Source organism: Camponotus floridanus, unplaced genomic scaffold (genome assembly GCF_003227725.1).
Source record: "Camponotus floridanus strain SB8 unplaced genomic scaffold, Cflo_v7.5 scaffold105, whole genome shotgun sequence".
Lineage (NCBI taxonomy): Eukaryota > Metazoa > Arthropoda > Insecta > Hymenoptera > Formicidae > Camponotus > Camponotus floridanus.
Window position 1 is genome coordinate 509,077 of NW_020229221.1, and position 13,289 is coordinate 522,365.

A 13,289-nucleotide genomic window follows, 5' to 3' on the forward strand; every position below is an offset into this window, starting at 1 on the left:
AATTTCATTGACGCTAAAAAGTAGCGTCAACAATTGGTTGAACAAAGAAGCAACTACTTACTTCTTTGTTCAACCAATGGTTGACGCTACTTTTTAGCGTCAATGAAATTGCACCTTTACATCCTTTTTTTTGACGCGTTGATACGTTCTATGTGCAGAGTTTCAACACGTTGAAATGTCCATGCTATCTTGAATGTTTGTTTTTCATGAACAAGAGTACCGGCCAATAGCCGGTGCTGGCCGTTACGTCGTTGCTGCATAGGATTTTGCCGCGCAAATATACACAATCGCATTAATCGTGACAGCTGCGAATAAGTATCTGAGAGGTAATTATACACATATATATTGCTTATAATTATATTTTGCAAAGATATCATGTACGATCTATATGGAGAGATTAATTTGGCTTTATCTTCATTAATTGTTACGCATGTATAGGTGTTGGTATAGATGTTCATATTAGCTGCGCATTTTGTACGTACTTGTAATTTTCTTTTTATTTCTTTCTCTCTCTCTCTCTTTGTATGTATACGAGAGAAATCTGAGAATGGCCATGGCAGCTTTTTGCTTGTTATCGTTTCATGAGATTGCTTGATACGCCTCTCGCACCCATTTCAAAGTTGGAACTATTTCGCACATCCATTTTCTAGTACTGTCGATAATGTCTATATGGAATGAAGCTGCTGTGTTTTTCAATACGAAAATTAATGCTTCGGTTGAAACTAAACCAGGTTTCTCTCTGCTATATATATGTCTGTTTTAAATTCTATATATTGTTTGATACATATGTGAAAAAAATTACCATGTGTATCGACAAAACATGCCCTCGAAATTTTCATCGAAATGTCTTACACATTATTGCGAAATATTTTGATATTTTTATTTATTCTTATACAATCTTTTTCAACCCTACAAATTTGTAATATTAGATATGATAGAGATGTAATAAATTAAATATATGTATATATACAACATTAAAACTTTATAATCTCAATTTATTATATTTAGCATTATATATTGGATATCTTAATTTGTTTTTAGACAGTTATATATTTTTGTTTATTTCAAGATGACAATTTTATCCTATGTGAATGTGAAATGATGCTATGTCACTTTTAGCATTTTAGATGATTATTAAATCGCTTATTTTGTGTATATATTGTGTTTATATAAGTGTGTGTGTGTGTTGTGTGTGTATTCATGCATAAATATCCCAGAATGTATCTTATAAAATCTGGTTAAATTATTTTTATTTTGCTTTGTGCTTTCTTTTATTTGTATTATTGTTTTTTATATTTATTTTCTTATTATATCTAACAATAAATATAAATTTGTTTTAGATTAAAAAATGACAGATTCTGATCATGAAGAAGCAGATATGGATAAATTAGAGTTATCTTCAGATTCTACAGATATAATAACAAAAAAGAGATTACGAGAGGAAGATTCTGAAGATGAAACAAAAAATTTATGTACTAAAAAACAACGAAATTTCTCTGGTGAACAGTCAGAAATATTAAAAATAGAAAACCCCAAGATTAATTCAGATAAAAATAATACTGATGAATATAATATAAAAGAGGAAAAGCATACAATAGTTTCAAAAAGCGAACAAAATGTACATGAGAAATTTCTATCTGAATCAAACATGAAGGAGGATAAAGAAAAACAAGATAATAAATTAATCAAAGAGGAAAATGGGAATGACAGTCCTTTTGATAAAGATAATTCCATGGATGAAATTATACATGATTTCATGAATGAAACTGTAGAAGACAAAATCAAGGTAATAACTGGCATCAATTGAAATAATTTTGTTATTTTATTCATATATCTATAGAATTTTTTACATATAATTCTTTTTATCTATAGAATGTTATTTTTATTATATTTATATTTATTTTTGATTATACTTTTTCTTCCACTTTTTGAAATTGTATTAAATGGTTAATGTTTTAACATTGAAATAAAATTAAAAATGATATATATATATATATATATATATATATATATATATATATATATATATTAAACAGCTTTAATGGTAAAGATTGATAATTTTGTTTATATTTATTATTGATCTTTCATTTTTTAATACTAAAAAAAAAAGAATAATCTACACAAAAAATCTGCTATAGAAATGTGATATCTATTTCTAACGACCAGGAAGAAGAAAAAGAAAGTAATAAAGAAATTAATGAAGCAGATGAAGCAAAAGAAGAAAGTAAGAAAGATGAGATAAAAAGAAAACGTATTGCGAAAAATCGAATTGTAGATACAGAAGTAGTAGATGGATTGGAGCTTTCAGTAGAATGCGCGAGTGATAAAGAAGAACCAAGTTCCGAGAGTGAAGATGAAAAAGAAATAAAGCCACGCCCGAAGACGATAATTGTTAAAGCTGAACCAAATGAATCAGAATTGGAATGTAGTATGTCAGAGACAGAAAAGTCTGATTCGCAAGAAATCAGTAACACATTGGAGATTAAATCAGAGAAAAAGGTAAAGAAAAGAGGACCCCGAACAAGTTTCAGTAAATTGAAGACTTCTGAGTCTGAGGAGAGTCAGAATAATAATTCGGATGAAGATTATAGTCCACGAACTAAAAAGATGAAAAAATCTCCATTAACTAAGAAAACAAAACGCTCTGTGGAATCAAAGAGAGGACGAAGTGTAAAGAAATATTCTTACAAGAAGAATATTGAACATATATCTGATGATGATAGTGTGACTTCAACAGAGAAAATTAATAAAGCAAAAAAAACTAAGAATGGAACAGAAGAAGACTTGTCAGAAAAAGATTCTTCGGCAAGTGAAAATAATAATAATTCTGAAGATGAGAAAAAATTGAAGAATAAACGGACGAGACGTAGTAGTGCTGTAAATAACAATTTTTTATAAATAAATTAATTTGCATTATGTTATAAATATATGTATGTATATCATGTGACATCAAACTATTTTAGGAACCAGATAACAATAGCCAAATACAAAAATTGAAAAAATATATAAAGGTTGCTGGTATAAAAGTAAAATCTTATTATGAGCTTTGGGCTGATTGTAAGAATAATTCTGCAAGAATTAAGCGCCTAAAGGAATTATTGGAAAAAAATGGTATTAATGGGAGGCCAACATTGGAAAAATGTAAACGAGCAAAAAAAAAGAAAGAGAAAATGCAAGAAGTGTCCGAATTAGATATATCCAACATTATATCTGAAGGTTAATATCAAAGTTTTATATGAGAATTTATTTTATAATATCACAGCTACATTATAGAGATGTTAAATTTATGTTCCTAGGGCGTGTTACGCGCGCAAGAAGAAATATGAACAACAAATCAACACCTCCAGATACACCGCAACGATATCGAGAAACTCGCAAACGTATTCAAAGCATCATTGATAGTGATTCAGAGTAAAGCATAAAGGAGGCTGAGAAGAGACTCATGATAACCGAAATAAATGTAAATACATAAACATGTGCATAATTACGTACCAGCATATTGTGTACGTATATATAAAACGTTTTTTTTTTCATACAACACAGAAAGATTGTGGCAATATTGCAATGTTGCTGCAATGTTACAACAATATTAATAATATTGCTGCAATATTCTATGCTGTAGGGGTTAATAGTCATATATTTTCGTACATCTCATAGTTATTATTTTTTATAATCTCTCTTTTTCTATTTCTCTTTTTCAATGAATTAATTATACATAATATTAATTGGAAAATGAAAAAAATTCATTTTTATTTTATCGACTCGTCATTTCTATTTGTAATTAAAGTAAATTATTAATCATTAAATATAATTTATATAAAGTTCTAGAATATACATTTGGTATAAAAATAAAAAAATTTAGTGTGCAGGAATGTAAAAAAAGAACTATAAATGAAACAAAAAAATTAATAGCGTCGAATTGATAAATATATTTTGCTTAAATGAATAGATTCATAGTATATTTTAAAATACTAAAAGCAAATCTATAAGTGCATTGAATATATATAAATAATCAATATGTGACATAATTTTTTTATCAAGCTTATATATACAGTTTAAGTTAATGTTAAACAATAATTATTGAAGTTTCTCTAATATAGAATCAATATTTAAAATATTTCAGATATCACAATCCTATATTTCTATTTTTCTATCTTCAAAGATATAATTATATAAATCTAATAAAAAACAATCTGCTATATAATTTAGCAAAATACTATTTTATAAGATACTCTTATATATAGGGTTGAAGTGTCATTTTATCACATAAATTAACATATTTTTTTACATACAAATTAAAATAACAATTTACTAAAATTTATTTGATAATAGATTATTGTAATATTTAGATAAACAATGAAAATTTTTGGCAATCTGTTACAACAGTTTTTTATATGTAGCAATCATTTCAATAATCTGCTATAATGATTTTTCACATATAATGACTATATGATGAAAGTAATTATAAAATGCAAAAGATTAAAATATTGTAAAAATATTCTCAAAATTAAAATAAATTTATAAAAAAATTATAACAGATTTACAACAAAACTGTAAAATTGAATAAATCAAAGCCTTTATTGTTTTATTTTGTGTCACATGTGTAATATTATAAATATACATACATCATCTACATACATACATACATACATACATACACACACACACATATATATATATATATATATATATATATATATGTATGTATGTATGTATGTATGTATGTATGTATATATGTATATGTACATGTACAGAGAGTATATCATATAGAGTACAATATTAATATGTACATCATAAATGTTCATTATAATATGTGTATATTTGAATTATTTCTTACATATTTTTTTCATTAATCAGAATTTCTATTCAGAATTCCTAGTTAGAATTCTAATGATTATTAGAATTTAAATAATGGTGTAGTACATTGAAAAAGGATCGATAAACATATTTTTCCAATCAATTGTGAAAGTAGATCCGTGCGATCTAGTATCTTGTTCCATTGTATTTTTTTTGTATAAGTTTGATACAGCATCTACTTTAATTTTTATATATAATTAAAGAAAAATTTATAATTATAAAACCGGTAAAATAAGAAAACGAGGAGACATATAGAAATAGAAAATCAGAAATTATTATTATATATCATTGATATGGTTTTTGTAGACACGTGTGATAAACTTATTCTATTGGAATTCAATAATTTTCTTGTTCTTATTCTTTTTAAAAGGACAACAAGAGTAAATCTAGTTAAGTTATAATATATTCACATGAGTACAGTTATGTCACTCTTAATCAAGTTTAATAACATCTGAAGTTCTAAAATTGATCAAGTATAGCTGTTTCTCTGAAAAATGGATTGACTACGATTGACCAGCCTTAAAATTATCAATATTATTAAACTTGATTAAGAATGACGTATATGACGTATTAATTCTCATTGATCCCTCTTAAAACAAACTTGCCTATGATTGGCACATAGATAAGGTTTCTCCATTATTATAAGTTCTATGAATAAATGATTAAGAATTTATTGCAAATTTCATATTAACATTTAACACATTGTATATTTTTTAGATTTTTAAAATAATTTTATACATGAATATATTTTATTCTGATGCTGAAAAAGTAACATATCAAAAATAGTAAATAGATCTTTTTATTTATATATACATGTCTTTTATCGATTGAGGAACTTTGCAATACATTCTTTACTGCAGAATAATTTATCTTCTTTTATTGCCATTCTACCGTTTAGTAAGTTCTTTTTACAACAATAGCAGGAAAAGCAGACTTCAGTTGCATGAAAATTCAAATTTTTTATAGCTACACCCTGTTGATCAGCAGCAATCACCATATTGCAGGCAGCACATGTTTTTGCATATGATTTTTGATAACAAGGAAGACATAATGGGCGATCATTTTCAGTAATATATTGTTGCCCAGCTAATGGCATATCACAATCCCAACAACAGAAATGTTTTACATGATAATTGTGTCCTTCTGCAACTGTATATTCTGGTACAAAAATTAACTGTAACAAATAAAAGTAAAAGAGAAAAAAGATTAATTAAATTTTCACTTTAATCATTTTAAACACAACGTTTTTATATATATTTTTAAAAATATAATATACTTTAAACTCCAAATTTTTTGTAAAATCTTTATAAAATGTTGAGACATTTTTTGTAAGCATGTCAGGACATCCATAGCTTTTGAATTAGTTAATAAGCAGTCAGAAATAAAAGAGCTTTTTTAATAGCAAACTTTAAAAGAACAAATAAATATATTATATTTTTCAATTAATTTTAATTAATTTCAGACTTTATGATAGAATCTTAATTAGAATTTTAACCTCATAAAAATATAAAATTATAAAAATATATATGACATTGAGGATTAAGAAATTAATCTCTTGATACATTTTTATTAAGTTGACACGAATATCTTCAAAAAATTTGTAATTAAAAAATATGCATTTATTAAAAAATATTGTGTATTACACACACTTACCTCATCACATGCAAAACATCGGACAATTCCCAAGAATGCAGCCAAATCTCTTCCACAATATAACTTATTGTTATAGTAAAAGTATACCAGGTCTACCAATAATTCGTTGCACATCGAGCAAACAAAACAACCAGGATGCCAGAATGCATTGTTAGCTTTCTCTGCAGTTACAATCACATCACCGATACGTATATCTTCATGGCACTTTTCACACTTATGTACTTTTGTTGAATCAATTTTTAAATCCTCTACATTATCTTTTAGATGATCTATATGCTGTGTGTTTGATTGTTCGTTGAAGTCTCCAACAATATGAGGAAATATTTGGTTTTGCAATTGTTCGGAATATATGACAGTTGGTTGCAAACTCAAGCTATTCAACTCGGCTTGTAACGGATTAGCATTAACAGGACATTGCGAACTAGTTTGCAATGTTGAATTCAGTATGGGAAGAGTAGGGTTCATAGGAGTGTATTCATTTAATAAGGGATCCATAGTGTTTTCTCTTATAGTTTTAGATTCTTCTATCACCGAAGAATTATTTTTCGCCGGTTTGTGATTTGTTTTAAGAGGTAAAGCAATCGATTCAATTATTTGAGATGAAGGTTTATATATCTTTCTCTCTGCTTCTAAAGGAGTGTTTACAATATTGCTAACTTCTGCCTTTTCCAACAAAGTTCCTGTAGGATTTTTCGTAGCAATTATAGCTGTTCTTTTTACATCTTTATTAATATTCTCAGGATTATTATTATTTTCCTTGGATCCGCCGCTATGTAATACATCATTCGTGTCTAATAATCGAGATGATTTAGGAACAGCATGCATCGCCGAATTTTCTATGGCATTATACTTATCGGCAAGCTTTTCTCTTATAAACATCAGGCTTTTCTCATCTAATGTACTTCCAATAATATCGCTAGCATGTATTGCACTGGGTGGAAGAAGAGCGTCCGCCAACATCGATTCCGCCAGAGAAACTGCTTCACTGTTAATAGTTTCCAAGTGTGCACTGCACGGCGCAATATTATTCAGAGTTTCTCTATATCCCTCTAAAGTACTTTTCAATGCATTCTCTCCGTAAGATATGTAATTTCCAGAAGTATGCATTTCACGAGCAGGTACGATTTCTTGTTCAGCAAGATGGGCGGGTATTGAAGAATTAATTATTTTACTGTCTACAGCTCTTTCGTTTGACATTGTATTATTTGCATGTTGAGAATGTTCATTAATGAATTTCCCTCCAGTTAGTTGCGATTTTGCAATATTGTTATTGGCAGATACATTAATTAGTGAACAGTTATATTCTTCAGGATTGGATATCTTATTGTCATTTATAGTATTTGGCTTATTTTGAACTTCATATGAATGTTTTGTATATGGGTTTTTCACGGCAAAGCTACTTGGTACACGTAATTGAACACCAGTAGAAGGAGGTACATAAGATTTATGCTGTGGACTGAGATGTTGCATATCAGTTGCATTGATAGGTGTCATAAGAGAACGATCGAACGGGCGAGCACCTAACATCTAAAAACATCATTTATATTATTATAAATCTTCCATAAAATTGTAATACATAGTATACACAAAAATATATATCTATACATATCTATACATATGTAGATATATATAAAATATATATCTATACATATATTCTATATATATGTACAATAGATAAAATATTACAAGATTTTTTTATGCTACATTTTTATACATAATTTAACTTTGAAAAGAAAAATTTACAAATAATTTACAAATAATACTCATTTCATAACATTTCTAGTTACTATTGTGCTTTAATTGATATATAAAATTTAAAAAACATTAAATTTTTTAAATTAAGAATAATAACAGACTTAACAGACCAACTCAATAACAGTATTTTTATATATAGAATAAAACTACGCGATAGCACTATCTAGGAATCAATCTATTAATATGTAGTATGATATAATAAAGTTAAAAATCATATAAATATTGAAAATTTTAAAAGAAAATGCATAATATCATTGTATGAATTAAAAATTTTGTGCATTATATCATAATGAAATATGCTAACAATAGATACTTAAATATTTGTTTTAAGTAAATAAAAAAAAAATTGTAACTCATATTAATAATAATAATATATTCACGTGACTTACTTTTATTACTTTGCCTTGCCCTACATACTCTTTTATATTCGATAAATATTTTTCAAATTGTTTCTGTTCTTCTTCACTAAGTTCATCACAAACATGGTGATCAATATCATGAAGTGGTAATTGTTTCTGTAATAATTGTTTCCGCAAAGCAGCACCGACAGATCCTTTAATTGGTAATTTTTCTACAGGTAAAGCTTTCATATAATCCACAGCAAGTTCTTTAGTTGTATCTGGCGGTATCCACTCAAATATAGTTTCAACTTCAATTTGTTTTTTGTTATTTACTTGTAAACCTAAAAATGAAATTTAGAAATAGCTAATTTTATATATATATATATATATATATATATATATATATATATAATTATTTCTTATCTTATTAAATCTTTTCTCATACATACATATATATATATAAGTGTGCGTGTGTAAGAAAAGAATGATCTATAAATATTACAACTACTTACGCATGAGCTTCTTTTCAAATTTTCTTCTTGATCCAAACAATAGATCAAATTGTAGAAATTCAGCATCATCGACATCGTGATCATCCCGGCCACATTTGCAATTTTTGCAAATTTTTCGCCAAAAATGCAAATCAAGACCAGGACATGCAGACTTACAATTCATGCATGATGCACCAGCACCAACTTCATGTGCTAAATGCGGCTAAGTAACAAAGACATAATAAACATTAATTAAATTTCAATCTTATAATTTTGTATACGTAATATATTTTTCTTTTCAAGTTCTTTGCAAGTCTCATGAAAAAATTACAACATACCTTCCGTTTACGATTTTCCAGTTTCCACAACCACTTTGGACGATTTGCCGTTTCTTCTTCCATTTTCCATAAATCTAAAACTTTCCACTTTAAAAGATTATTCGTACATGCGTCAACTCAAAAATGAGCTTATCTCGTGCACGTTCACTTGACAATACGAATGAATCATCCGAGAGAGGCAGTCAACTTAGAGCACCAATACTTGGAATTTCTCAAGCAGCTCCATTCTTCGCTACTCCATCGAGACACGTATGCACACATTCGCATATATACTTGTGTGAGAGATCATTCCACTTCCCTCTACAGCGCTATCCTGGTTCTGCTATGTGATAAGCAATGATTCACGTAGAAAGGGAACGCTTTTAAAGATGGAGCAAAGGTGGGGAGAAAGAGAGAAGGGATAAGCACCGTGGGCCTTGTAGAAACGAATCTTATGTTTGATTAAGTGCGCAAATTTTACAATTCGCAAACAGGAACGTGAATTTTCTCTGCGAGATTCTTATATCTCCTGCAAGTAAATATTTACATTTGTCAAACACGACTTTATATTTTATTATTAATGTAAAATATTCTACATGATATATCTATAAATATAATTCGTAGGAATTCAATGGAAAGGATCCATAAAGAAATATAATACTATGGACATTTACATTACCAATTTAGTATGTAATATATTTTGAAAATATATTGAGAAAATTTTTACAATAAAAAAATATCAAGAAAATGAAAATTTAAGAAGGGATGTTACGCACATATGTCTTATATATAACTAATATTTTTAGACTCCAAACGCCGCATCAAACTCTTCTTGCGAGATCTACAATTATATGTACAAACATTACATAAAATAATAAAAAATGCGAAAATTATAGAAGAAAAAAAATTAATTTTTATAAGTAAAAATGGATTAATACATTACCTTCTTTTTCTTGAATTTTTTAATTAACGCTATATCTTTCGCCAATTCTTCAAGATCTTCCTCTTTAATTTGTTTCCTCTTTTTTTTACTGGAACTTGAAACTTCCTGTTTTAATTTCTTCTTTTCCTTTCGTTTATTTCGTTTCTCTTGCCTTTCGAGTTTTTTTTTCTTGCTTTCTGACCAGGATTCAGTTTGTTTCCGTTTACGTTTATGATTCGTTGACCAAATGCCTGTGTTTTGATATTTAGTTAATTTTTCTATTCTATGCAATTCGCGTTGTTTGTTCGCATAAGGTATCGCGTTTATATCAATTTCAGGACTAACAAAAAACGACACATCCTTTCCTTTAAGCTCAGGCATTTTTGGCATTTTCAATAATCCAAAACCCATCGCCAACTTTCCCATATCAATATCTTTTAATCGAAGAATTAAACTGCATTCATGTTTACTATAAGATTGTATATATGAAACAAATGCGCGATTTGCTTTATCGAACATAAGTCGATCTTTTTGTTGGAGATGCCTCATACATTGCAAGCATTCTTCGATGATATTGACATTTGGTTTTGTTTTTATTTGTTGCAGTTCTACTTTTTGATTTCTTTTAACAAAATCTACATATGCATCTTCTGTCTCTAGAAGAAATAGTAATGCATTTCCTTCATTGCCAATTCTAGCAGTTCTACCACATCTATATGGAATATAAATTAATTTTACAAAATATATCTCTTTAAAAAAATATATTAATACTTATTACTACTTTCTATATAACATTGTTACCTGTGTACAAAACTACTGGCAGTAGATGGAGGATCATATTGTAATACCCAGTTTATTTCAGATATATCAATCCCACGAGCCATTACATCTGTACATATCAAAATACCATTTTCAGCTTGTCGAAATTCATCAAATATTTTATATCTCTTGCTTTTCATTTTACCATGTAGAGCTAGCACATTTATTGATGGTAACAACCTATAAATACATGTATGTATTACATGCACCATATATATATACATATATATATATATATATATATATATATATATATATATATATATGTATTTTATATTTAACCATTAAAATTTTTAATATAAAATTTTTAATATCAACAAATTAATCAAAAAAACATTATTTGACTGAAAAAGAGGATTATGCAAAAATATTACATTAGCAATTAAATGAAACATTTTGTATACAAATTTTAACAGCAAATAATACTTTAATATTTTTAATTAAAGTATGCCTTACACTTGTATAACTCGACTAAAGTAATCCACACATGCACAAGTAGATAAAAATATCATATATTTTGTTTTAAATCCTATTGAGCGTATAAAATCTATCATTATTGATAATTTGTGCTCAGGTTGAACAATTGTGTAACTATTGTTCAAATTTACAGGCGTTGAAATATTAGACTTCTCTTTGACAACTACCAATGCTGGATTTCTCAGACCTGCTCTAATTAATTGTTGTAATTCTTTCGTCTGTGTTGCAGAAAATAATCCTGTTCTCCTAAGACGTGGCAAATAACTTAAAATGCTGTCTAAAGTTGCAGAGAATCCTAAATCTAGCAATCTATCTGCTTCGTCTAAAACAAGAAATTCCTAAAAATAATAATAAATTTGATTAATAATTTAAAAATTCTGATTACATAGAAATTTTGTTGTAAGAAATATAATTTCATTACCAAAGATTTTATGCACAAATTCAAATTAATGGAACTACAATTGGATAAAATATCTTCTAATCTGCCAGGTGTAGCAACAATAATATTCACTCCTTTCTTCAAATTTTCTGCATCTTCTTTAAGTGTCACACCTCCAACTAATAATACTTGCTTCAATGATGGAAGTTTTTCTAAGAATTTTTCTAAAATTTCACTAATCTGTGTAGCCAGCTCTCTTGTAGGACTAATTATTATTGCTCCTACTTCTATAGTTTTCCATTTATCTGGTCGTTTCTATGTTTTAACATATAAAAATTTTTTAATGCTTTAATTCTTTATCAAAGATAAAGATAAATTTATTTTGGAAATAAATTTGTGTAATAAATGAAAAATTACTTGTAATATTTCCAATAGAGGAACAAGAAAAGCAAGTGTTTTTCCGCTACCTGTAACTGCTTCTGCTGCAACATCTTTACCACTCAATAATAATGGTATACAAGCTGCCTGCAATTAATATCATAAATATTATATTATTATTTTATACACCACCTTGTAACATTTAATATTTTAATATTTCTAATATATTACATACACAAATATATATTATGTGATTACCTGAACTGGTGTCATATCGAGAAATCTTAATTGTCTAAGTGTTTTTAATACAGGATCGCTTAATCGCACATCTAATTCTTCCCATTTTTCTGTTTTCATTATAAACCTTTATATTTCTATTTTGTATGTATCTCAATAAAATAACTTGATATATAAGTTTGTTCTTTTTAGCGGTAGCAGTTCTATTAATCTGTGGTGCTACGTGCTACCAGCATTTCGTGCACATAGCACGGAACGAAACCAGAAATTGTGCACATTATACCCTCTGAGAACATTCATGGACATTGGCTTTGTTCATGTCCACGTTTTCGATGTCCATAGAGGGAGTATCGCTTTCAGGGATCACCTAAAAGCAGGCCATGACATCTCTCAGTCTTCTCTCTGGTAGCGGTGTATTTAAATACAAACCAGTTTAATGTTTAATTATAACACATTAGTTACGAAAAAGAAAGCATGTAAAAGTCATGTAAATAACATTAATATAAAGAACATAGAAAAAAATAATAATTAATGTTATTTACACACACATACATTATATATATATATATATATATATATATATATATATATATATATAAGTAATTTAATTTAAAATACTAGCACAAATATAGTTTAACAAAAAATTTATTAAATATAAGTTTG

The 13,289-nt window shown here is 27.5% G+C and overlaps 3 protein-coding genes and 1 long non-coding RNA gene across 7 annotated transcripts; 2 read left to right on the plus strand and 2 right to left on the minus strand.

Moving 5' to 3' along the window:
- Nucleotides 1–204: 204 nt before the first annotated feature.
- Nucleotides 205–5,986, plus strand: LOC105250205 (HIRA-interacting protein 3). 4 transcript variants are annotated; one of them, XR_889101.3, is made up of 6 exons: nt 205–326; nt 1,341–1,786; nt 2,167–2,877; nt 2,964–3,216; nt 3,297–3,503; nt 5,824–5,974. XR_889101.3 is itself a non-coding variant. In XM_011256180.3 (6 exons), the coding sequence occupies exons 2-5, from the start codon at nt 1,349–1,351 to the stop codon at nt 3,413–3,415; spliced, it is 1,521 nt and encodes a 506-aa protein (XP_011254482.1). In that variant the 5' UTR covers nt 205–326; nt 1,341–1,348; the 3' UTR covers nt 3,416–3,460; nt 5,824–5,986. The 4 variants fall into 4 exon arrangements, 3 of the variants coding, with proteins under 3 accessions (XP_011254482.1, XP_011254480.1, XP_011254481.1); XM_011256180.3 differs by having other exon boundaries at nt 3,297–3,460; nt 5,824–5,986; XM_011256178.3 differs by lacking the exon at nt 5,824–5,974 and having other exon boundaries at nt 3,297–3,667.
- On the minus strand, nt 5,112–9,611 carry LOC105250206. Its single transcript, XM_025411141.1, has 5 exons — nt 9,436–9,611; nt 9,119–9,320; nt 8,655–8,947; nt 6,511–8,037; nt 5,112–6,031 (listed from the first exon to the last, which is right to left on the minus strand). Exons 1-5 carry the CDS (start codon nt 9,496–9,498, stop codon nt 5,678–5,680), a joined length of 2,439 nt encoding a protein of 812 aa, XP_025266926.1. The 5' UTR covers nt 9,499–9,611; the 3' UTR covers nt 5,112–5,677.
- A 183-nt stretch (nt 9,612–9,794) lies between these two features.
- Nucleotides 9,795–12,910, minus strand: LOC105250208 (probable ATP-dependent RNA helicase DDX55 homolog). The gene is made up of 8 exons (XM_020027225.2): nt 12,648–12,910; nt 12,429–12,536; nt 12,054–12,326; nt 11,612–11,970; nt 11,138–11,335; nt 10,358–11,048; nt 10,191–10,255; nt 9,795–9,943 (listed from the first exon to the last, which is right to left on the minus strand). Exons 1-7 carry the CDS (start codon nt 12,744–12,746, stop codon nt 10,217–10,219), a joined length of 1,767 nt encoding a protein of 588 aa, XP_019882784.2. The 5' UTR covers nt 12,747–12,910; the 3' UTR covers nt 9,795–9,943; nt 10,191–10,216.
- Nucleotides 9,825–10,310, plus strand: LOC105250207. The gene is made up of 3 exons (XR_889102.2): nt 9,825–9,949; nt 10,039–10,100; nt 10,221–10,310. It is a non-coding gene; the product is annotated as an uncharacterized LOC105250207 (long non-coding RNA).
- Nucleotides 12,911–13,289: the final 379 nt, after the last annotated feature.